This window comes from Micromys minutus (assembly GCF_963924665.1).
Source record: "Micromys minutus genome assembly, chromosome: 20".
NCBI lineage: Eukaryota > Metazoa > Chordata > Mammalia > Rodentia > Muridae > Micromys > Micromys minutus.
The window spans coordinates 52,797,179-52,824,360 of NC_137955.1; the positions used below are offsets into that span (position 1 = coordinate 52,797,179).

At 40.8% G+C, this 27,182-nt stretch overlaps 1 protein-coding gene across 1 annotated transcript in view; it reads right to left on the reverse strand.

Moving 5' to 3' along the window:
* Positions 1-27,182, reverse strand: part of AHRR (aryl hydrocarbon receptor repressor) — a gene marked incomplete at both ends in the record, with an annotated part of 70,091 nt that overhangs the window by 28,794 nt on the left and 14,115 nt on the right. The window contains one exon of the mRNA XM_080933555.1: positions 15,286-15,383. Coding sequence (XP_080789681.1) covers positions 15,286-15,383 — 98 coding nt within the window. The remainder of the gene's footprint in view (positions 1-15,285; positions 15,384-27,182) is intronic.

The following is a 27,182-nucleotide window of genomic DNA, read 5'->3' on the forward strand; positions in this document are numbered from 1 at the left end:
TAGTGACTAAGCACTCTTATGTCTATTAACTTCTGTATATCTTCTGAGAAATGTCTATGTTCTTTGCTTATTTATTTGTTTCTTTGGTTAGTTGGTTTTTCAAGACAGGATTTCTGTGTGTATCCCTGGCTATGTAGACCATCTGACCTCTACAAAGATCTGCCTGTCTCTGCCTCCAGAGGGCTGGGACTTAAGGTGAGCACCACTACCATCCCACTTCCTTTGCATATTTTAACCATGGTTTTTGGTGTGGTTGGTTGGTCAGTTAGTTTGTTTTGTTGTTGTTTTAAACATTAACCCCTTGCTGGACATATGTTTCTTCAGATGCTATCTTTTGTTCCGTGGTCTGTCTTTTCACTTTATTGACTGTTTCCTTCACTGTGCAGAGGATCTTAGATTGACACAATCCCATTTCTCTATTTTCCCATTCATTTATTGATAGACACTTGGGTGGCTCCTGACTTGGTGAAGAGGGCTTCTGAGAATGTGGGTGTGAGCAGTGCATTCCAATTGGGAAAGGAAGGTACAGAGAACAGTGAGGGTTTGTTTGACACTTAGCTCTTCCTTCAATCCAGTAAGATAAAAGAAGGTCTAGAAACTTTTAGTTAGGCTTGAACATCAGTCTGCTGCCTTCACGACTGGCATGCTTTTCACAAAGGGGCATCTAGTACTTTTGACTCACATCTAAAGTATGCTGACTTCAAGTGCTTTGCCTGGGAAATATCAGTTTTGTTCTGCTTACATTTGATCTTGATGAGGAATATGCCCAAGTTTGATGGGCCCTGTATCACTCCACCTACTGTCCAGCAGGATCTGGACACAGCTAGGGTGGGTGAAACTGGAGCTGAGGCTATGGAAGGGTGGAAAGCTGATGGTTAGGATGACTTGGTAAGCTCACCCTAGGCTAGTGCTCAGTTCCTGCTATTCTTCATTTCCATTCAGTCCATGCCTTAGGGATAGTCTGTTCTGTTCAGAATTGGGAGACCCAACTCACTACAACGTGCATTGCTGGCTATTACTCATCACTCAACCCATAGGCCACTGCACCCCCTATCCAGACAGACATGGGAGTAATACTGAAGTGCACAGAGAGGTGGTTAGTGACTAAGGCATTGTCGCTGAGGTCACTGGGTGAGAACTTAGGCTATTATTCAAGAACAAAGTCAACAGAGCAGTAAGTAGGCAAACTGTAGAGGGGAATGCCTTCACCTCTGATTTAATGTCTATTCTAGGCAGCTATCATGGTGTTGGGCACCCCCTCCTCTCAGGTGAGAGGCATATGTGTAGCAGGCTAAGCCAGAGCATATGTCTTTAGTACTGAGTCCACTGGGCAAAGACATAGCTCCATTGTGCTTTCCAGATTCTGCAACAAGCTTTTCCCAGCTCAGTGCTTGCCACGTACTCATGATGTCTTACTAATAATAGTTCAAAGACCAAAGAAAATTTCAAGACTTGAGTATATAAAATGTCTTCTTAAAAAAGATTTTATGAGATTAGTCACAAGCAAAAACAATCTTAATTTTAACTCACAAGGCAGATTTTTTTAAGACTATAAAATGCTGTTTGTGGGATCATATGGATTCAATATCAGATTGACTTTCTGGTCCAGAATTGTCATGCCAAATTCTTTTACACATGTGGAACCATCTTTCAAATATGCATCATGATTGTTTCCCTTTTCTTTCTCTTTTTATTCCTTCAAGTTTTTTTTTAAAGCAAAACAAAACAAAAAACTTACAGTACATGGAAAATGAGATCACTTTTCCAAGTGGTAAAAAGGATTTAGCCCTAAGGTTAAAGACTGCATTTTTTTAAAGAAAAAAAGTCATCCACATTTAATTACTAAAATTCACAACATGAAGCACCTGCCACTTAGGTACTGGCAATGATCAGTGGCCTGGTGGCCCCTCATCTCTGTCCTGGCACTCCTCCCACCCTCGGCACACAAAGAGGCCAGCACTTTGAGAAGTTGTACTTCCTTTGGCGAACCCTGGTTATCTTGATTTCTTCCAGTCCCATGGCAGGAAAATTGCCAGCAAGTACTTCAAAGATTATTTTTGTCAAGGTCACAGCAGAGGAAAAAAGAAAAACAAAAAAAAAAAAAAAAAAAAAAAAAAAAAGAGGGAAAGGGAACAATTCTCAACAGCTTCTCTCATTTCTCCCCCTTGGCATTAAGGGAAGTTGGAGCAAGTCATTCCCCCTGGGAGTTGCTGCCATGGTTACTGCACAGCAACAGGCCCTAGTCACGCGAGCAGCAGTGCTGGGCAGGCATTGGGGCAGCTGGCTGAGCTTCCTGGAGCCAGATCACTCGCAGGAGCTGTGGCATGAAACTTGTGTGCGTGCGAGCACTGTTCTAGCCGGGGGAGTGGAATAAATGGCTGTTTATAGATCCCACAAATAGTAAACTTGGCCTTGAATTTCTTCCATGAAGCAGCTAGAGCACTTGAAAGCAGTTCCTGATGGACCATGCTAACTGTAGCTGCAGAGACAGCAGGTGTGGAAAGCCCTGGGAGCCCACTCCTTCCCTTTGGTTCTGTCCTACTGGTGGAAAAGGGCTACAGCTATCCCAGCACAGGTTAGAAACTGAGTGAGCCGTGTGGCCATCTCAGACTGTGTGTCGTTAGAGGCATGCTGGACAGAGAGGATGAATGGGATAGAATCCTGGGCCTCAAAAGGCAGCAGAGAAGTGAAGCCTAGCCCTAGATACCTGAATCACCCTCTGGGTTAGGGTCAAAAACCATGGATCCTAATCAACAGGGATGTTGCTGGATGACAGCAACTGCCTCATGGGCATGTGGGACTGTATAAGACTAAAGGGGACTTCTCTGAAGTGGGCATCTCTGGGATTATCTGTTTCCCTGGGGTAGCCTTCCCATCCATATCCATGCCCAAGCTAGACTGGGGGTGGTAATAGGGGCAGGTTGTTTCTCCTTGGTGAAAACACTACTTTCATATACATAGTGTAATGTATATGCTGAATTCCTGAAAGGAAAAGTACTTCAAAGACATCTGAGAACAATAGACTTAGCAATTACAACTCAGAAATAAATTATGGGCTTCTCTGTCAGAAAGGCAGGAAGCTCTGGATTAGGAGATGAAGTTAGCATACTCTGCAATGTGTTTGTTAGTGGTCCCAAGAAACAAGAATGGGCATCAGAGGATCCAGGATGTCCAAAATGCAGAACCCAGTCACATTCAAATATCTGCCCTGGATTCCTAACCTGTATACTTCATTCTCCACCATTTTAAAAGCCAGGGGCATAAAAGGATAGATCCTCTCCATCCAGTGGTTCACAAAGGTTGTAAGTGACACCTTCATTGACCCAGCCATGAGAGGACAGGCTCTAATCCTCAGCTTCAAACATGACTCTCTCAGACCTGGCAGGTCTGGCCCCACTCCTGGCCCATTTCTTATGTTTTCTTTCCCTGTATCTTGAAGTTTCTTAGTGTTGATTGGGAGTCTCTGAAACTTTATACTTTCTCTTTCTAGCCATGGACTCCTAACTGTACCAAGAAGCTAAGTAGGTAGAAGAAAGGGGAATCTTATCCTTCTGGCTCTAACCATCAGTCTTTATTTAGTACATGGTCACTCACATGGAACATGAGTCAAATGTCAATTCAGCCTACGGGTCCCAAGAAGACATCTTAACTGGGAATGTGGGTTTTTTAAAGTCTTTCTTCAGAAGAACAACTCCCAAATCGTTTTCTCAAAACTACTCAGAGAACTGGAGGTACTTGGAGTCTACAAGCCTTCTTTCAGGAGTCTGAGGGAGTCTGTGGTAGCTTTCCTAAAAGTTGCAAAACACAGTGGTGCAGCTCAGACAACTTCTGTCCGGCACATGGTTGTGGATCCCTGACATATACAGTTATCCCACAGCTGTTTCTGCATTACATTGTGAGGCAGAGTGGACAGAAGGCAGCTAAAAACTGGCAGGTAGCCGTGGGTTCTTCAGGACTCTCCCTTTCTGGGAGCTTGTGAGATTCCCCTCATCTGAGTATGTATTTCAGTAAATCTTTCTTTACACAAACCACTTACAACCAGAGGTCTTTTGCTACCTCAGTTCAAGGACCATGGGATCCCTAGTCACCATATACAAAGTCACCTACCCAGGAAGTCTCCCAGACTGCTGTTTATTATCTTCATTCATGCCAACCTCCTTTCAGCACAAAAATATGACATGCAACTTCAGTTCAGTCATATTGGAGGAAGCTGGATCCCATAAAGGCCAAGGGAGTCCAGGCACCTGAGGCTGTCTGGAGTTGGGGTATGGGAAGCAATTATGTAAGTTGGGAATTTGACAATGAACAACCTGGAAATGATTATGCTCCTGCCCCTTGCCAGAGGGTTTAAGATCATCCCTGGCTACTGGGACCTCCCAAAAAGGACAAGATTCAGAGATGGGGAAGCTAGTATTACAGAGCTACCTCCACCTTACATACTGTGTAAACAGCCTACAGAGGGAGCCCCTGCAGAGAAGGACTCATTTGCAAGCCCTTTTATAGGTAATAAACTCACTCAGGAAGCTGGATGCCCTAACCATACTTTCTTCAACCCCTCCAGCATACCAAGGCTAGCCAATATCCCCAGGCCTAGGTCCTTTATCTGGTATCCCAGGGTCAAAAGCAAAGAAACCTTTATGACATATATGGATCAAGCTAAAGAGTTGATGTAGGAGTGACTATAAATAACAACTAAAGAGATAAGTTATAGCAAAAGAAAACAAGAACAAGAAATGATAGGTATGAATAAAAATGAACATATTAGGTATGAGACATGATAATATACACACAGTGAACCTGAACAGGGTGGAAAGATGAACAGCAAGCTCTTATGCCTATGCACATAGGTAGGGCTGACTACAACAACAACAACAACAACAACAACAACAAAAGATAGAAATTCTTTTTTTTTTTCCTTACCGCTTTATTTTAAAAAAGGAGGGATACATTTACAGTTTTTAAAGGCATTTTGGCATAACATTATATGAATAATTTTGTCAGTACTTTATTCTTTTAGAGGTTTGATAGCATGCATAGAAATCCGACTAGTTACCATAAGCATGAAGTACATGTAGGACAGAACGTAACATAGAAACAGATTTCTTGTTGGATATAGATTAAGCATAATGATCTGTGAATACCAAAAATTGCCACAAGGCTAATATCTTAGTTCTTGGATTATTAATGATTTGAGGTCCAGGTGTACCACACTCTGAGAGGGTGCTATACATTTATTTTTTTCCCTAAGAAGGACTGAGGCTTTTTTTTTTTTTTTTTTTTTTTTTGGCAAAAGATAGAAATTCTAGATGTTCTCCTAGGATAGTAATAATCCTTGAATAACACAACTCCTAAAAATAAACAAAATAAGGAATTAAGGCAAAAACTCTCAGAATTGAAGATAGTAGAGGGTACAACCAAGGTAAATAAGAAAAAAGATGCATCGTCATGAAATTTAAAGATGCCAAAGGCAAAGGAAAACATTACAAAATTTTCAAAGAGCAAGAACACCATCATGGAAGATTGAAGCCACCAGGCACTACAAACAGAAGAGCATACTATAAAAATTGAGGGGAAAGATTTTACATCTTAAATCCGTATTTACTCAAAGGGCTACCAAAATATAACACAGAACAACAGTTTCTGGTTTGCTTTGAGACTTCCCTGGAAGATTTCATATCAAGACCCACAGTGCTAGCACCCTGAAGAAGCTTTCTAAAGAGAGGCAGATCTGGGCAATGGGGAGAGACAAGAAAATGACCAAAGGTTCTAGTTGGTTTCACAGTGATCCTGTCAACACAGAAAGAGAAGACGGTAACAAAGACAAGAACCTCAGGTCTAAATGAAATCAACTTGAGAGTCAGTAAGTCTAGGAGCTCTCAGAAGGTACCTGAGAGAATTCTTATAGAAAGCATGGTAAGAAAAACAGTACACAGACCACACATGAGGGCTCAGTAGTCAACTGGAGTGTCAGAAGAGACACTAAGGAAAGTATAAAGAGGAGAAAATGCAGATACAATGACAGAAACCAGCTTGACTACAAGATACAATTACAGTATAGTCATCCCTAAGAGTAAAGCTCATTTAAGGAAGAAGGTCATTTGGTATACTGTCTGCAAGAAGCTAACCTAGAAAAAAATACAGAAGGGACAGAAATATACCCTGTGAAATGAGGAGTCAAAATAAACCTGAGGCATAATTTTATCATCTGACAGACTGAACCAAATGCCAAATGTCCACATGTCTTAAAATATATGTGGGGGAAAAAGATATATAGACCCCAAAGTCTCCAATGAAAGTGAGTAATTAAGACAGACTTCACAGTTTTCTTTCTGCCCTGCAGAGAATGGGTCTGTGTTCTCCTCATGTCCTTGTTCTCTTGAACTCATTGTGTGCTCGTGTAACGGGTAGCTGCTGACTCCTTCAGCCCCAGACAGTCACTGCATCACTGAGATGCCAAGTTTGCCCAACACCAGCCACACTTCCTCCTGGCCTCCCAAATATCTTCAGCATACTCTTCCCAGAACAGCATATACTTCCCAGAAGAGCCAGATCCCACAGACTTAGAACCCTTCAGTGCCTTGGGCAACCTCTCTGCCTGGAGTTAGCAAGTGCCTGTCCTTCGTTTTCTAATAACTTATCCTCTCACTAATTGTGCTAAGTTTAGGTCTATCCACCAAGCATCAAGTTAAATTTAATCCCACAATGTGGTGCTGAGTAGAACCAGGTGGAGCTAATGGGAAGTGGTGTTGGACCATGAAGCCTTTTATCCCAATGATGGATCAATTGCCCACTTTCTATATAATAATACCTTGAACCTTCCTAGATATCTGCACAGTTCCTACCAGCAAGAAGGCTCTTGTCCAGATGTTATTTCTTAACCTTGTACCTCTTGGCTACAGAATCATGAACTATATAAATATTATTCATAAACCACTTGATCTATGAGGTTCAGTTACAAGAGAGAATAGATAAAGACATCCTCATACACTTTGAGTTGAATCAACCTTTTCTGGTCTGACAAGCTCATATTCAACTTACATTTTTTTCCTTTTTAATTAAAAAAAAAAAAAAAAAAAAACCTTGTGAACTATGTCAGAGGAGAAGGGGAGGGTAAGGGTGCTATGATCCAGAAGCAAAGTGACTAAATACATTAATTAATGAAAAAAGCATAAACAAAAAACAACGCTAAAATTAACCTATTCAAAGTCCATACATCTCAGTAAACTTCTGTACAATTAGAATGCCCATTTTTATGGAAAAATTAATTTCAAGTGATAAAATCTTTTTATGTTGTATTAAGACTTCTATCTTCCCTTCCTTCCTTCTTTCTTTCTTTCTTTCTTTCTTTCTTTCTTCCTTCCTTCCTTCCTTCCTTCCTTCCTTCCTTTCTTCCTTTTTTTCCTTCCTTTTTTTTTCCTTAGATGCAGAATCCCAACACTACTTGGTACTTGCTTGTAATGGATGGCTTGGACCGCCAAAGATCCTAGCCAACCTTGGTTCAATTAGTCCACCAATCCACAACCTCCATCTCTCTTACACACAATATTCTAATCTCTCTGCCCAGTCAGATTCTGCACATCCTTCACCAGGATTTTCTCAGAGTCTACCTGATCCTCCCCTTCATGAATTTTATCTGATCACAATGCAACAAAAACTTAAAATAGACAATAAACAAATAGCCAATAAATATACAAACTGCTGGAGATCAAACGACTCATTGCTGAATGATGAATGAATCAAAGAAGAAATAAAAAGGGACATTTAAAATGTTCTGGAACTGAGTGAAAATGAAGTGCAACAAAACCTTTGAGGAACACTGAAAGCAGTCCTTCAAAGAAAATTTACAGTTCTATTGCCTACAGTAAAAAAATAAAAATTAAAAAGACACAATGGTTTAATGATGTAACCAAATTTTTGTAAAAACAAAACAAAACAAAATCCAAATTCACTAGATGGAAGAAATAATACAAATGAGAGTTGAAATTAATGAAGCAGAAAGAAAGAAAACAATATAAAGATCAATAGTTCTGAAAGCTGGGGTTTGTTTTTGTTTTTGTTTTTGAGAAGATAAACAGGGTTGATTGACAAACCCTTGGCCCAACTAACCAAAAGAAAGGAGATAACCCAAAGTAACAGAATCAGAAATGAGTAGGGAAACATTTCAAAATATCCCCAAAGATAGTTATAATATTATAAGGGAATTTTTTAAAAACCTATACTCAATTAAGTTGGAAAAGCAAAAGAAATGGATGAACATGTAGATTCAGCCAAATCACCAAAATTAAACCGAAAAGAGATTAATATCTAACCAGACCCATAATAAATAAGGCACTTGAAATAGTAATAAAAAGCCTTCCAACTAAATAAAGTCTAGAGCCAGATGGATTCACAGAATTCTGCAAATTGTAAAGACCTACAACCAACACTTCTTAAACTAGTCAAAAGACAAGAGACATGAGGAGCAAACCCAAGTTTCAAAAGGCCAGTATCACTAATGTTAAAATCAGGTAAACACACAACAAAAAAAAAAGTGGAAAACTACAGACCAATATTCTTGCTGAACATAGATTTAATTTTTTTCAATAAAATACTTGCAAACTGAACATACATCAAAACACATTGTCCACCATGACTAAGCTGGATTTATTTTGGACATGCAGAGATAGTTCAACATGTGCAAATCAATAAATACAGTAAAACAAATAAATGTACTTAAAGACAAAATTTACATAATCATCTCAATAGATGCAGAAAAAAAGTTTGACAAAAGCCAATATGCATTTGTAATAAAAATGAAACTAGACCCTTTTATTTACCCTGCACAAAAATAATTTTTAATGAATCAAAACCTCAATGTGAAATCTGATGTAATGAAACTGCTAATAGAAAACATAGTGCCCTACAAGATATTGGTATAGGAAAGAACTTTCTGAATAGGAACCCATTTGACCAGAAATTGATACTAAATTGACAAGTAAGACTTTACAAAACCAAAAGCTTCTGCACAGCTAAATAAACATTCAACTGAGTGACTAGGAAACCCACAGAATAAGAGAAAATCTTTGCTAGCTATATATCTGACGGTTGATTACTATCCAGAATATATAAAGAACTAAAATAAGGCAAAGGGGGAATATCCATTCAAAAAACAAGCTTGGAATCTGAACAGGGAATTCTCAAAGGGAAAAATGGCTAAGAAATAGCTTTAAATGCTATTGTCCATAGAAGTAAGAAGATGCAAATCAAAGCAAACTTTGATACTTTATCTTACAGCAGAGTGGCAAAGAGCAACAAAACATCTGACAATAAATGCTGGAGAGAGTGTGGGAGAAAGGGAATTCTCATTCACTGCTGGTGGCATAGCAAAATAGTACAACTATTTTGAAAAGCAGCATGGTGAACCCTCAAAAATTTTAAAAACTAAAAACATATCTACCACATGACCCAACTATATCACTCTTTGGTATATCCCCAAAAAACTAGGCATCTTACTCCACAGCCTGCTCTGTACACAAAGTTAGGATATGGAACCAACTTAAATGTCATTTGACTAATGAGTGGATGGTGAAAATGTGACACACACACATTAGAGACTTCTACTCAGATTTAAAGAAAAATGAAGTCATAAAGTTTGCATGTAAATGAATGTAACTAGAAAAGATCCTCTGAGTGAGGTAATCCTGACCCAGAGAGCCACATGTTAAATGTCCTATGTCGTCTGTGACACTTAACTCCAAAACTTCAGAGATTGATGCATAACCTAGAGTAACTGAAAACTATGAAATTAAATAAGGATCATAGTGCTGGGGAACAATAGAAAAGGGAATAGCAGAATTTAAAAGGAGAAATGAAAAAAAGCAAGGGAGGGAACTTGTAAGTAGAGCAGCAAGAGGGAGGTAAATACAGAAGAATGATGAAGGAGCTAAAATAACAGTAAGGATATCTGAAAAATTCATAAGAAATCATATTATCTGCCCAAAACTGTGATATATACATGCATATAAACATATAATTTAAATGAAAATGTTCCATCTAGGCTGACAATGCTCCCCCAAAAGCCATACACTAACAAAAACACTAACACTGGATATCTTAGTTAGGATCATTACTGCTGAGATGAAACAATGAAAACAAGTGCAACTTGGGGAAGAAAGAGGGTTATTTCACTCATGTTCCATATAACAGTTCAGCATCAAAGGCAGTGAGGGCAAGCACTCAAGCAGGGCAGGAACCTGCAGACAGGAGCTGATGCAGAAGCACCCACAGAGGGGTGCTACTTACCGGCTTGCTCATTATAGTTTGCTTAGCCTGCTTTGTTATAGAACCCAGGACCCAGTAACCACAGTGGATTGTGCTCTTCTCTATCAATCACTAAATAAAAAAAAAAAGCCTTACAGGTCTACATACAATCTGATTTTATGCAGGTGTTTCTTAACCATTGAGCCATCTCTCCAGCCCTATGCAGGTGTTTCTTAATTGAGGTTACTTCCTCTCAGACAACTTTAGCTTGTGTCAAGTTGACAAAACTATTCAGCACACAAGTGATAGTTGTATGTTCTCTTCTAAGACCTAGGACTTCACTAATCCCAGGTAGTTAGTTGCCAGTACCAAGCAAGATTTCCCTCTTGTTGAAAAAGCATTTAGGGAACTAACTGTTAGTTACCACCAAGGTATCCATGCCACTAGAACACTCTTAGGGATACTGTGCCCTGGTTTTAGTTTATAGGCAACACAGCTAGGTGGGACTCTTGATTGCTTCCTTCTCTTGGAAGCTTGTGCAATACCTTCTGGAACCCTGAAAGCCAGTTTGCATGAAAGAAGTTTTCAAGTCAAAACCATATCTGAGCCTATGGACCCTATGTCCAAAGTACATCGTGTATTCAGCAATAGGGGCTTGCCTTTAACCTCTTGGTGGCAACTAAGAATAATAACAAGAGCCTATAATGTTTTGGGAGTCTTCTGGACAATGCTGACCAACAACTTAAAAGAGCACTGGATAGTTTTATGTCAACTTGACACAAGCTAAAGTCATCTGAGAAATTAACATCAATTAAGAAATGCCTCCATAAACTCTTAACTACATTAAAGATATTTGTTCTTATGCCCAGATAAGTATAATTAACTGAAGATGATTACAAAATGCCACAACCAATCAAAATGAAGAGAAAACTGATCATTTGCTGCCCAGTGCCAACTGGAACATCTACAACACAACTCCTGCACCTAACATTCAGTGAATATTGTGAAAGAGGGGGCAGAAAGACTGTAAGAGCTGGGGAACAGGAAGTTTGCTGTGAATTTGCATCTCCTAGAATGTCAGGGAAGCTGTGTCCATGAAATCTCATCATGTTTGCCTAAGCAAGATCTATGCAAGGACAACACCAATAGACCTGCTAACATGATAGTGGGGTGTCAACCCCAGACAACAAACTGTAGGCAACTAATGAATGCCGAGGATAGGAGAAATGATTTTCCCAGGCAAGAGACTCCCAAACTAATAAACCTTTTTAATGCAGATATCTCTGTCCTCATATAATATAAACCAAAGTAAAGCAAAATCCCATGAAATCCATGAAAAAGCTTCCAGAACTACTCAGCTAATGTATTAGTCATGTGACACAGTATAAACCTAGAAAGCAGACTGTATTTCTATATTTTACCATGACCAACAACAAAAAAATAAAGTTTAAAAAAAGCCCATATATAGAAACAACAAAACACTGAATACTTAATGATAAGTCTAACATGGGATCCATGAGATGAAAATTGGTAAAACTCTGTTGAAAGTGATTAAATACCCAAATAAACATAGACACACATTCTATTCAGGAGTCCACACAAATTGACTTCAGTTTTAATAATTGCAATCAAAATCCTGGCAGAATTTTTTAAAGATTTAAAATTTTTTATGTGATTTGTTGCTGCATGTGTGTGTATTAAGTGCAGGAAGTACCCATAGAGGTCCAGAAAATGGCATCAATCCCCTGGAACTTCAGTTACCAATGTTTTGAGCTGCAAATGTGCATACTGGGTACCTAAGCAATATCCTATGCAATAGTAGCAAATGCTCTAAAATACTTATTTATGCATTTTATGTGTATGGGTGTTTTGTATGTGTGGTATGTCTGCACAACAGAAGAGGCATTGGATCCCACAGAACTACAGATTATAGATGGTTGTGAGCTGCCATATGGATATTGGGAATTGAACTCAGGATCTCTGGAAGAATGCTCAGTGCTCTTAACCACTGATTCATCTTTCCAATTCTGGCAATACAATTTTGAAAGAAAACGTGACTGGAACATTCCTGTCATCTGGTATCCAGAACCATTTTACTTCGGCTGGCATTGGGAAGTGCGGTAGTGTTGATGTGCCAGACAAAATTCAGGAAATGCAAAACATAAAATTTAACAAAACTGAAGAGTAAGATGGCTTAGCAAGTAAAGGTGATTGCCACCAGGCTTGGCAACCTGAGTATGATAACCAGGACTTCCCTGTTAGAAAAAAATAATAGACTCCCTGAAGCTGTACTCTCACCTCATCAAGCATGCCATGACAACACATGCACATACACACACACACACACACACACACACACACACACACACACACACACGAGTAAGCAAGTAAATAGAATTGTAAAAATAACTTAAAACTTTGGGAAAAAACATAAAATACAAATATTGTGATTTTGGGATAAAGTGTTTCTACATGTGACACCGAAATCATGACCAAAAAAAAAGAAAAACTAATAAAAGACCTTATTAACAATTAACCAGTTCTATTCTGTACATCACTCTATCAAGAGAATGAAAAAAAACAAGCCACACACTAGGAGAGAACTTACACAAATTTCACAAAGGACAGGTGTGCAGAATGAGCTCTCTAAACTAAATAGTAAGAAGGCAGAAAGTATGCTTTAATATGTGCAAAGGATTCGAACAGTTTAGTAAATATGACACATGGGCACAGAGAAGAGATGCTTGGCACCCTCACCCATGAGGAAATACTAGTTCAAACCATGAGATTCCACCACACACACATGCCAAAATGACTTTGAGTGAGAGAGATAACAAACACCAAGGCAGCTGGAGCACATGGAAAGGTGGGAACTTTCTGAAAGCGTCTTTAGCCTTGTAGTTCGAATTCTCTGTCCTGGAAATGAAAGAAAGATCCACACACATAACAAACCTGGTTCCAGACAAAGCACAGCTTGAGACATGGAGGGAGGAGCAAAGGGAGGTGGTGAGGTGTCAGGGTGTGGGTGCAGGCGTGGAGCCTAAAAGGTACAGATATAGAGGGAAGTACAGATATCAGGAGGCAGACAGGACAGGAACGGTGGAGACACAGGTACCCTGGTTAGGATTTGGGTCAGACAACTTAAGTGTCCTGGGTGCTGGGGGCATACTCTGTGCTTTACAATTCAGTACAAAAGTTTAAAGACAATTTTTATGAGTCTTAATTTTTTTAATCAATCTTAATTTTGAAAAGATATTCAAGGGGTTTGCCAATGATCTTTTTCTAAGAATAAAATTCAAACCAGGATACACTTCAAAGCTCTGGTTTTACTAGCAGTGGGCAGAAAGATCTATACCAGAGAAAATGTAAGTGCTTTAAAATATGCTAATTTTTTTTTTTTTTTAGTACATAATGGTAAGTGATAAAGTTGCACATTTCTTCAACTAAAGGACACTGCTCCCCAAAGAGATGTCAGTATCACTGGTGGGTCCATTAACACTGAGTCACAAAAGGCTAAAACAGATCACAGGCTATCCTGAGCAAGCACAGCTTGCAGTGTGTGGGCCCCTTTGAGCATGTGACTCCTGTGTCTTTTAAACTTCTTTATGATTCCTTTTTATTTTTATGTGCATTGGTGGTTGCTTACATGCATGTCTGTATAGGATGTTAGCCTCCCTGGAGCTGGAGTTACAGACAGTTATGAGCTGCTATATGGGTACTTGTAATTGAACCAGGGTCCTCTAGAAGAATAGCAAGTGTTCTTAACCACTGTATTCAGCCTATCCTGTGTATATTTTTAAAGTGTAGGGTTTATAAATTCATCACACACAAACTCTTCATTAGAGGTAAGAGAACTCATAGATGCTTCCTCACCCAAGCCCCAGACCTTGTCTTCCTTAGTCACCCCAGGTGGTTCCCAGAACCCACTGGACACTGTGGAAAATACCAAGCATACAATGTCTCAAAGTTGCTTGTGGCCGAAGTAGACACAGAGCACTGTTCACATAGATTGGCTAAATGGGGCAGAGATAGGAGAGCATAAGAGGCAAGAAGAGCCAATACATAGAATTTTTGAGACATTAGACAGGATGCAGAAGCCCTTATGGAAGGCAGATAAATCCAAACCAGCCTTCTAAGGATGGAGCCTGGCACCTGTCTGTCCATTATCCTCTTCTCCCTGTATATGTGTATGAGATTTTCCAATTTAATGAATATTAAATTTCACCCTGAAAGGTGCTATCAACTCTATGGGCTCTTAATATTCTCACTCCCTCTTCTAAAGCAGGCACAGACAGAGAGGGTGCCTCAAATCTGACAGGTGATGAACAGAAAGCCAGCCTTTTCCATACCACTGAACAGAGAAAAGTAAAGAATTACCAGCCCTGCCATCTGTCCTGCCAACGAGGGCCTGACCAGTGAGGATGGGAGACAACAGAATCCAACTCTACCTTATGTCTTGTTCCTACCAATTCCTGATCTTAGGACAGATTTCAGGCATAAGAAATCTGTTCTGCTGTGGTCATCTCCTGAGATGAGAAACCAAGCTTGAACTGCTCAGAGAAATCCCAGCACCGAAGAAGCTTGGGGTTCACCTCAGATAAGAAAAAGTTCCACCTGATGTAAACTCCCATCAGGCCTGAATACCAGTTTGAAATGCAAGAATAGTCTGGTCCAATCTGTGCAGGACTCTGGATGAACCACACAGAAACTCAACATTGACTCGTTTTAGTCTTTAATTTGGAAAATAAATGGCCTAATATTTAGGTTATTTCACCTGTGAGTAAAACTAGAGAGTATGGGTTGGCAAATGAGTTGCAGATTTAGCATGAGGATGATGAAGCCCTCAACTCTACCCACAGATTCCAGATTAAGCAGTCTTAGACCAGTCTAACAAACAGCTCATGAAGGTATTTTGGTGCCTTTCAGCTTCTTTTCTGGAAACACACACACACACACACACACACACACACACACATTCAGCACAAACACAAAGCCTGTGTGTGTGTGTGTGTGGTAGTGTGGTGTTGCTGAGAAATGTGCACTTACCTCCAGCAGCAGCCGTCCTTCCTGCACTGGGAACCCTCTGTATGAGTGGTCTTCAGGTGACAGGACTGGAGCTGACCATACACATGTCTCCTGCAAGGCTGTCAGTGAAGAATAAACAAATAAGCTCTCCATGGAGCACAGGCCTGCTGGTGGTTCTTAAGTCACATGTTTCTCGTGTTTCCTTGGTTTTACCCCATTGTTCTTGCTATATATCCAATCTGAACTGTGCTATTATTCTATGCAGGATCACCATGAAGTCCTAGAAAGTTGTATAATTGGAAGGAAGAGTCAGTTGAAGCTCCAGGCCAGCATGAAGGGTGACCTAATGTATAAGTGTACCCAAACTCATGTACTGTCCTGCTTTATTATGGAAACCACTCTTGGCTTCCCCAATTACCCAGTCTTAAGACAAAGTATGGTTTCCTGCCAAATCTCCTCTATGAAAAAGAATCCAGGGTCCCTGCAAGTACCTTCTGAGACCCAATACCACTGGATCCCAACACTACTGGAAGACAACTGCCTGTCATCTGCTTCCAGGCTTGGCGAAGGCCCCCTGAGTCCACTCATCTCCCATACCCTCATCTCCCCTGAAAGGGAGCAGGTTAAATGCCTTCACCTGGAGGTAAAGGAAGTTTTCTGAGGATGCTCAACCCCTCCAAAAACTGCTCCTAAACCTATGAAGATGCCCACCTTCCTAGTGCCCCTATCCAAGTCTGGTTTGATGGCTTTGGAATGGAATACCTTTGGAATGGAAGTTTCAAGGTTCTCTTGCTAAGCTAGATTCTAGTCTATGGCAAGCTAACTACCCCCTCTACCATCCAGGAGACCCAATCCCAGACAGAAAGTTCCACTGCTGAGGAGCACAGGATTATTAAAAGTAATTTCATTGCCTTTTCACAGCTCACCTCATGCAGAAAAATGGTTTTGCTGGGCTGTGCATATCATTCAGAAATAAACGTAGCATTTGAATCAAAGTTCTATCATTGGCAATCCCTGATGCCCAGGGGTGATGGTATTGTTTGGCAATTCTTGTCTAGAATCTGCATCTCATTGAGACTCCATGCCTCCCACTTTGAGTGGTTCCTACCAGTCTACCATCAACTGGTCCCATGAAACTGAACACCCCCCCCCTTTTCTGGAGCTCTCAACATCTCCAGAGGATTGAGACATTCTTGGAACTTGATAGTTATCCATGCTCCCAGGCAACTCTGCTACTCTGGGATCCAGATACTACCTCACCACAGACCTACACCTTTTCCTCAGAGTTAGCCTTTCTAGCTTTACCCAAAGCTGTTGTTTTTACATCTAGAATCCTCTACTGTCCCAGAAAGTCTATGGAAACTTCAGACAGTCCTGCCCATATGCAAGGGTTTTGTCAGGGATAAAGGGCCCTGTATAACAGGCCACCCTCCCCTGGAGAACCCAGGAGACATTGACCCTAGTGGCAATGACATGACCTCTGGAACCTGGTTTCTTTCTCTTCCACTTTCAAAAGGTACCATTTCTCACTCTTGTCTCTCTCTCAACTAATGATATTGGGTTTTCTATTCCCTACACTAAGAAAAGAAGGTACTTTTTTTTTTCTTTGTTGTCAGAACTCAAATCCCTCCTGGGAAACTTGAGCCTCTGGTGGCTCTCAGGCAGTAGTTCTCAACCTTCTTAGTTGGTGTGACCCTTTAATACAGTTCCTCATGTTGTGGTGATTCACCAACCATAAAATTCTTTTTGTTGCAACTTCACAACTGTAATTTTGCTTCTGTTATTAATTATAATATAAATATTTTTTTGAGATAGTGGTTTGCAAAGGGGAGGGTGAACCACAGGTTGAGAAAAGCTGCTCTCCGCAGAGGGGTGAAGGAACCAGACTCCTTGAAGCCTCCCCACCAATCCTTCTTCACCACTTATCTCCCCAGTCTGGGCCTCCCACACCAGAGACATTAATTCATTGACTTTTTTAATGTGTCTTCAGGAGGCCTCGGAGGGGCCTTTTCAGGATCTGTTCTGCTTCCGCTGTGGCAATAGGGAACTTAGAGACTAAGGCGGAGGCACTAGGGCCCTTATGAGCATCCCCATCCCTCTGGAAAATGTGCCCTGGAAACTGCGAGAGTGAAATGAGCCGCTTTCCTCACATGCTTGGGGCTGAGGAATGGATGTGGAGATCAGGACAGGAAGATTTGGTCTGTTTAGGTCCGATATAAACCAACGCACCAAGCCGGGGTGGGCAGATTCCCAGCGGAGAGTTTCCTGATCATCTTGTCTCCCTGCGGAGGAGCAACGTTCCCAGCACCTCAGAGATTGCTCAAGGCTTCCAGAGGATTTAAGCTAGGATGGCTAAGGAGCCAGTATGCGTGTTGTGCCAGACCGCTGAACCGCTTGAGCACAATCCATAATATGACCAAATCCTCAGCGCCCTCCCAACCCCCTTCGCACAGACTTCAACCCCCAGAGCCAGCTCCGCCTCTAAGCGCGGCTAAGTCCAGCCTAGGCTGAGCTTCTGGGACTCCGCCACCCCCATCGCGTGCCTGGCGCCTCCGGCTTCCTCCTGCGACCACAGGCGTCACGCGATGGCTGCGATTGCGTGCGAGTGAATGGGGCCCCACCCGGTAGGCGCAGGGGTAGATTGGTTAGGGGCCTAGACCCGAGGGAAAGGGACAAAGGTGTGGCGGCGTGCTGGGTGGGGCCGGGATAGGAAGGTTTTGGATTGTTGCACCTCTAGGTCAGGTCCAGTAAACTCCTGCCTTGCTCCGGTAGCCTGCCAGCCGAAGCAGGGTGACTTTTCTATGAGTTAAGGATTGTGAAGGTCACTGGGACCCCACACAGCGGAACTAGCGAGTAAGTGTGTTAAGAGTCAACAGAGGGGTGCACCTCAGAGAGTATACTCACTACTTACTTCCCTCTGCTTTCTTCATGGCCCACCGCCCCCTATAGGCCTTTCCCTCCCCAGCAGGCTTCTAGGCCAGTGAGCAGAAAAGTCTTGAAGGCATTAACCACAGTTTCTACCAGCTCTGCTCTGCTCTGCTGTGGCCAATGACAAAAAGACAGACCTACTGAGGCTACTCGCTTGGAAATGAGCTGGATTCCTGTGCGCTGTGTCCAGCTAAAAGGTTTCCTGTCAACCCTAGTTCTTCCCCCAACAACTTTAGGTTTAGGAGGACCAGTAGGTTCCTTTCCCAGGAAATGTAGTCTCTTTTGAGATTCTCAGGGACACTTGAAGGAGTCCTCAATTGGTCACAATCAACTGAAACCAACAAATCTTTCACTTCTCTTATTTTCTAAAACCTTGAAGTAGCTTATTTTGAACAGCAAGAATTTGAAGAGTTACCATTGAGGCTGTCGAAATTGCTACACACAGCAATCAATGCAGGGAGTGCAGGCTACCCTGGACAACCAACTTCCTAGTAACATATTTCCCTTTCTCTACAACTCAGCAGACAAGTGGGACCCCATCGATAAATACAACACACATACAAATCTAATGACTTCTGGGTGTCAGATTAGCAAAATGTTCTCTGTGGAGGAGATGCAAGAAGTCTGAGCCATCTCTGTTCCCAGATGGTGCTGTAATGCCTGAAAATGCCTTTCTCTCAGTTTAGTGATGTCAGTTCTTACACCAGAATGGTGTGTCTAATCGGGTCAGCCATTCCTATAGTTTCTTTCCCACTGGACTTCTTGCTATGGTCAGAGACAAAGCCTGAGCAAGACAAGGCCAAGCAAGCCAACTAGAGCAGAGATGTTACAGAATGTTGGCCTGGATGTTTTCTAAAGGTAGTGTTTATTTTATATTGTCAGGAGATAAAGATGTGGGTCCCAGGCAGAACAAGAAGGAAGGGTACAAAACAGATAGGAGAGAGAAGCAAACAGGGAGAAAGTAAAGAAGAGGAAGGGGTAGGGGAGATGCCTCTACTCAGTACTCACCCCAGACTCTCTTGGCATTAAGCTGGACTGCCCTTCTGGACAGTTGCAATCTCTGATTCAGTCCCTGGGCAAGAAAGAGGCTTGGCTGGAATTTTAGTAAGCCAATCAGCTTCAGTGACCCAGAACTACGTCTGGGAAGGACAGGTCTCCATCAAGACTCCGTCTACAACACCACAGTTTACTATGAACCAAAGACATAAGTAAGCAACAGAGCAGAAACAGAATGGGCAGACTTAAGATGAAACATCGTTCAAGTCCTGTACTAAAGTCATGTAGTGCTTCAAGATTCTACCAGCCAAAACCTGTCCCACATCCTCCTTCACTTGAAGAAAGTGTAAGGACCCACAGACTTATAGGAACATTGCAGTAATCCCAAGGTACAGAGCTTGTTGGCAGGACACTCAGAAGATTCCAGATTCCAGAAGACAGGAACAAATAATCATGAGGAAAACTTCTGGATCCTGGCTATCCATCTTGAGAAAGCTCCTGAAGTGAAGTTGCCTAGCTATGGACAGGTTCCCTGAGAATGTCTTAGTACTGAAGGGGCTGCAATGATGGCATCAGGAGTTGGTTCCACAATCCTGTAATACTCAAGGAGCCCTATTGTGCATCAAGGATACTCAGTCTCACTAAAATATGAGGTGAATTGTGCTCATCTATGAATGAGACAGCATTTCCCTGATGTACCTGCCAGGGATGAGGGCAGAGGATTTTTGGCACATGCATGGGATTCCATTGATTTGAAGAAAAATCCTAAAGTCTTTTGAAAGGAATTGTCTGATGTTCCTTGTTGACTGGCTTCAGATATTAGAGTGAACAAGTCCACACCCAAGGATAGTGCCAGGGCCACAGCTAAGGTTGCTTTGATATGTGTGAACTTCCCAGTCACACTGCTTCCAATGTCTGAGGGTGTTGCACGTAGGGGATAATCTGAATCAGGGTCCAGTGAGGCAGGTAAGATTTTCTCAGTGTGGATGGTGTCATGCAACTGCTGAAGCCTGAAGAGAATGGAAGTTGGTGAGGGAAAAATTTCTCTTTCTTCTTGCCTCTGGGTGAGCTGAAACATAGCCTCTCATTTACATCTGCTCCTGATTCTCAGTTTGGACTTAGGCTGGATCATGACATCCATTTTCCCAGGGTTTCCCATGGATTCCACTTTCATGACCACATGAACCAGTTCCTAACAATCCCTGCCCATAATGATCTGATTCTCTGGGAAATCCTGATAAATACATGTCTGAACTAGTAAATACATATATGTCTTAGTTAGGATTCTTGTTTTGTTTTGTTTTGGTTTGGTTTTTGCTATGAAGAGACACCATGATCAAGACAACTTTTATGAAGGACAATACTTAATTGGGGCAGGCTTACAGGTTCTGAGGTTCATTTCATTATCATCAAGGCCAGAACATGGCAGCATCCAAGTAGGCATGGCATAGGAGGAGCTGAGAGTTCTACATCTTGTACAGAAGACTGGCATCTGCAGACAGCTAGAAGGTAGGTCTCAAAACCCTACCCCACAGTGACATACTTCTTCCAACAAGGCCACACTCCATGGGCCAAGCATATTTAGACCACTACAACATCCAAGGCTGGGTTCGGGTAAAATGCCAATATTTCAGCATCAGATAGGAGTCCAGGCTTCATATTGTGTCTGATCTCAAGGTTCCCAGCTGTACATTAGGCCAACATCTTTTATGCTGCTTTCTCCCTCAGCAAACTAAAGAGTTTAGATGAGTGTAATAGGACTATAGTCCCATCACCCTAACCTCACTGCTAGCTGGGCCTTACCCAGAACTTTACCAACCACTAGCCTTTGGAATCTCTACAATGACTACTTATTTTAAAATATCTCTTTACTGCTAAGTCCCTCAGCCAGGAAAAGACATCAGGAATATGATAAACATCCACCCAAGCATGACATTAAACTTTTGGAGCACAGTCCACATTGTGTATTACAGCAAGCTGCTGCCTTTGATATATAATTTCTAGATTTTTCATTAAAAATGCATTCATTAAAGATTTCACACATTCAAACAGTGTACAAAGAACCACAAAACATGCATTTCCTGTAAGCCAGTGAGGACTGGTCAAAAGAGAGCCATGTCTTCATCTCTTCCTAACCACTTGCTGAAGGCATTTACTTCTTCCCATAGGCTGTGGTATTTCCAGGCACACATGTGTCCTTCAAAAAAGAAAAAGGAGAAAAAAAACCTGCCACTCTTGCCTAAATACCTGTCTTTGTGGAAGATGAAATCAAAACTAGCTCAATATAAAAGGAAAGACCATGATTTGGGCACAATGCAGATTTGTATTCTTTTTATGCTATGAAGCCTCCAGTATAGCTAAAACTGAATATTCTTATGAAGTTTTATCAAGAAATGTTTCAGCAAACATTCAGCTAACAAGCAAGAGAAGGTTCTTCAGTGTCAGTGAGGGTTCAAAAGGTGTTTAAAAAAAACAAAACCACAAAAGGTGTGTTTTAAAATGAAATACTTAAAGTTAATGAGAAGTTCTAATAGGGCTCGGGGGTAAAGGGTGATGTCAAAAGTGTAAGGTCGGGTAAATCATCTGAGGGAATGACCTTTAAGCCAAGATCTGGATGAAGCAACCCTAAGATGGCTAGAAAAGGAGACTCAGCTGTTTACTTTAACCCTAAGGAAGAACCAGAACCCCAAATAGCCATTTGTATTACCAAGAGAATGACTGGGAGATGTCAGCCTTTCAGGACAGGAAACTAATAGGTGGCAATAAGAATGGAATGAAGCCTTACTCCATAAGAAGGTCATGGCCCTACTCCCTGGGAAGGAGAGGGTGAACAGAGTCCCTACTGACTGAAGCACCCTAAACACCAGTAACCCTGGCTATAGAGAGCCCACAATTGCCATATATGCCAAAACAGATATATGGCATACCCTGGTTTTGTGGACTGCCCCTGTCTTCCCAACCTCAAAACCTGGGCTGCTTTAGTGGCATACCATCTGAAAAATAAAGACTTTTTCAGTCCTTCCTGCTCCAGACACAGAGCCCCTGGATATCACCATCTCAAGGGTCCACAGATAATGTAGCACACTAGCACAGAAAGCTGAAGCTTCATCAGCCCAACTAGGTCAATTGTGCAATGCATTGTGGGGAGAGGGGCAGCATCTTAGTCTAAGCAGTTCCCTGATATTTTAGTTAGGGTTTTACTGCTGTGAACAGACACCATGACCAAGGCAATTCTTGTAAGAACAACATTTAATTGGGGCTGGCTTACAGGTTCAGAGGTTCAGTCCAGTATCATCAAGGCAGGAGCATGGCAGCATCTAGGCAGGAATGGTATAGAAGAAGCTGAGAATTCAATATCTTCATCTGATAGCCTCTAAAAGACTGGCTTCCAGGCAACTAGGATGAGGGTCCTAAATCCCACATCCACGATGACAAACTTCTCTCAATGAGGCCACACCTACCCCAATTCCTAATAGTACCACTTCTTGGGCTGAGTATATTTAAACCACTACATCTGAATAGGAGACAGGAATTCAATCACAGCCAGAGAATTCCCTCAAGACAGAAAAGTTATGGTAATTGCCAGGCTAGAGCACCTCCCTATTCCCTTTGAGGAATATAGCCTCCACAGCCTATGCCCACTAAGCACCATCTCTTCCAGAAACAGAAGTTGGTATGATCAGCAACTGGCACTTGCCTCTTGGGTCCTAAGTTTATATCCTTTGTCATCCTGTGTCTATTGCCAAGGCAACTTCTTATATAATGCCCAAGGTCTAAACTAGGAAACACTTAGACACTGCTGAATGATACCACTGAAGGATTCACAGAGATTGTATCTGAATCCTCTAGAAATTACCTATTTTCATAAGATCGAGACTTGACTTCATCATCAGCAAACATCAACTCAGACCTAATCTAAAACCAAATGTTAAGTTCCCAAATCATGAAACTAGAAAAGGTAAACAGTAATATTTCAAGATATTAGCAAATGGGAAATGCACAACCATGTTTGCTGCCAAACCTAACAATTTCTCTCTCTCTCTCTCTTCTCTCTCTCTCTCTCTCTCTCTCTCTCTCTCTCTCTCTCTCTCTCTCTCACACACACACACACACACACACACACACACACACACACACACCATAGGTGGAGAGAGGGAGACTAATGTAATATAAAATATAAATTTAAAATATAAATTAAAAATCTAATATAGGAAATATAATTCTATACCTCAATTCTGAGTGAACAGCCAAAGAAAACAAACTCATCAAAGAGATACCTGTGAGACACCTGTGCTAACTCTAGCACCATTATAATAATCAGCCTAAATGTTCACTGATGAATGAATAAATATAGAAATTGTGATGAATAAACATTATAAAATACTATTCATTCATAAAAATATGAAAAGCTACTGTTTACAAGAAAAATGAGAGCACTGGATGCCGTTATGTTAAATGAAGAGCCAGGCATTGAATTTATTACATGTTCTTATTTATTTGTTGAGGCCAAAAATGTTGGTCACCCAGAAGTAAAAAGAACAGAGGTCATTCAGAGGATGGAAAAAATAGCATGAAGAGAAACTGAGAGGGTGGATAATGGTTACAAAATTGGAGTTGGAGGCAGGAAGTAGCTCTGAAGGCTGGGGTGAGAGCTCAGTGGCTGCTCTTCCAGAAGACGTGGGTTCAGTTCCCAGCACACACATAGTGGTTCACAACTAGCTGTAACTCAAAATCCAGAGGATCCAATGACCTATTCTGGCCCCTGCAGGCACTGTATGCCTGTGGTACACAGACATGTGTACAGGCAAAACCAGTAATATACATAAAATAAATCTCAAAAAAAGAGAGAAAACAACTAAATAGGTTTCATTTCAAAAATGTAATCATGGTTCAAAACTATTGATATACATAATGCATTGGTTCTAATGACAAAAATGAGAAATGCTAATTACTCTGGCTTGATCATTATACATGTTCCAGTGTAAGTATGATACACAATTTTGCTCCATCAAGAAGCACAAATATTATGTTCCAATTAAAAGTTCACATTTAGAAGTAAAAATAACTGAAGGAAATAAAGGTATTCAGGTAAATATTTCCACAAGCTAGGAAATCCACGTATACCTGCTCCCTACCCATTTCATGTTCAAGAACTGCTTAGGGCTGTCTTGTCCATTGTTGTGCACTCACTCCACTCCCCTTAATACCTGTAACTGCCCGGTTTCTGTTAGTGATGAAGACAGTTCTGACAGTGGTAGTGAGGAAAATGCTCCTCACAGATATATGTGCACATCCACTCTTGGCAACATAGCCTCTTTGCAGGCTCTGCTATCCTTTGTCCCTTTCCTTCCCCTTTGTTCCCCAGGACTTACACTTTCCCTATGCAGTGAGGTCCTGGAGGCACATTACAGACCTAGGCCTCACAGACAACTTCCTGTGTGCTGTTCACTTGATGCTTTCTATTGATTTATTTTGAGATGTCAAACTCAAAAAAAAAAAAAAAAAAAAAAAAAAAAAAAAAAAAAAAAAACTTTTAAGAACAGCACAACATGCTCAAATTCTTTCTCCACAGACTCCCCTGTGTAAATTTATGCTAAGGTGATACATGATTGGACAGGAGAGAGATAGTCAGAAAAAGGTCGAGGAGCAGAAGTGGAGGCAGGAGATGGAGAGGGATTCTGAGAGGAATCAAGCTGGAGCTGGAGAAAAAAGATCTATATCCAGGTAGATTTAATTGGCAATAGATAAATATGAATATTTTTAAGAAATTCTATAGGTCTTTTTACCTCATATAGAAGGGCAGTTTGTATCTTTGTCATTTGGATGTAAGCTTATTGTGCAGAGAGTTTGTGGGTTGAGAATTTAATGTATAAACCTGCTTGAAAAGCTACCAGGCCTAGGAAACCCCATTGTGGTTTTTATTGTTTCTATGCGCCCTTTTACCAATAAAAGACAGTCTATGAAAAAAAAAAGAATACAAGCAAAAAAAAAAAAAAAAAAAAAGAAAGAAAGAAAGAAAGAAAGAAAGAAAGAAAAGCTACCAGGCTTTGGAGTCATGTTTGTGCCAGGCAATGGAGAAATGGAACATGCAGGGACAGAAGCAGAGTGAACCTTGTGGGAAGGGAACTGTGTGGAGAGTGTGGCTTGCAGATCATGTGACAGAGTCCATGTTTGTGTTTGGCTCCACACTAGAGCAGTGTCTGGGTTAAGCCATCCTTTTATTATTTACTGCAACACTCCTGAAGTTTACCAATGGGTGCAGAAAGATCCTGGCCAAGTCATTGGCTGGAGAGCTGTGGTTCTCCCCACAGTCTAGCTTTCTTCTGTCATGTCTCTATAAAGACCACAGTTCAGCCAGTGGGAGACTGACTAATCCTCATGATTAGAAAATGACTTGCATCTTCATTAGGAAGACCACATTATGCTGGGCTCAACTCAAGATGCTTTTTGGTGTGGTGTCTACTTAGGTGCTTTCAGTAGGTCAAATAGGACCGCTGAGGACAATGAATACTATTTATCTCCATTATGTTCTTTTTCCTAGACGCAAAAAGATTATTCTGTTTGAGACTATAAAAATGCCATCTCTCACCACACTTTTACCATTGTTCTTTCTATTTATTGAATTATTTGCTTGAATCAACTATGGCTCCATGGCTACAGGATGATGACTTTTTAGTTCACCTCTTTTATGTTTGTCTCTCCTACCTTTATTATCTAGTAATATAATACAGAGAAATCTTCTCACTCTTTACTTAGTTTGTTCATCTATACAATGAGAGAATCCTGTTTTATTTATATAGTTATCAGCCATTACTACCCTAAGCCATTTTAATGCTAAAATCATCCCTGGGTCACCATGTCAGTAGAACCTCCTTTATGGTCATCCTGTGTTGCATGACGTGCCTCTATTGAATACATACTGGTATAAACAGAATTATTTTGTATCTCCCCTGCTCTCAAAGTCCCCAGCTCCTTGCAGTGGTGAATGGAATTCAGAGCTAGTATCTAAATGCAAAGTATGTGTGTTGTTATATAGGGCAGTAGGCCTTTTTGTGTGTGTGTTATGCCCACTTCACATATATCGCCAAGTCTTGGTGTATCTGTACATATTGAGAGCCACCAATTCACAGCAACATCTCCATATTCAGTTCAGCACCACAGATCCAGTACAGAGTAGAATTTTTTTTTCCTATGTACAGTTTGTATAAATTGCTTTTAAGCTACTCAGGCTTAGACTTCCTCTGTGGGAAGATTTTAAACTATTAATTCAATTTCTGTTTTTAAGATTTATTTTTAATTTTGTGTGTGTGTGTGTATACAGCTGCCTAAAGAAGCTAGAGGCATTGGCTTTCCTGGAGTTATAGGCTGACATGGGTGCTTAGGATCAAATTCAGGTCCTCTGAAAGAACAGCATATGCTCTTAACTACTGAGACATCTCTTTAACCTCTGATTCAGTTTCTTCCATAGTCATATGACTATATGAGCTTTTCACTTCTGAGTCAGTTTAGTAAGATTTATTTCAAGAAATTAATTACTTTACCTTCAAATCTGAAATATATTAACACTAATTGTTCATAATACCCTTAGGTGATCTTTTAAATCTCAACAGCATCTATAATTGTCTTCTTTTTATATCTTAAATTGTCTTCTTTTTATATCTTAACTCACCTCACACTTTTTTTCTTGATCACTCACCAGAATTTGAAAATTGATTACTTAAAAGAATTCTTAGTATTATTCTATTTTATCAATATCTTCTCTTTTGTCATTCCCCCCTTCGATCCTCTGTTTTATTGTTCCTTATCAAAACAATTTAATTCACTGCTTAACTCATTCATATTCAGTCTTTCTTAATTTATATGTAAGCAAGACTAGTTATTTCTGATTATTTATTTGACTACACCTTACATATACCCATTTGTAAATATTTCTAAGTTCCATCATATTTTTCTCATTGGCCTAAAAGTTATTACAGATAAGAGGGGTTTCAGAT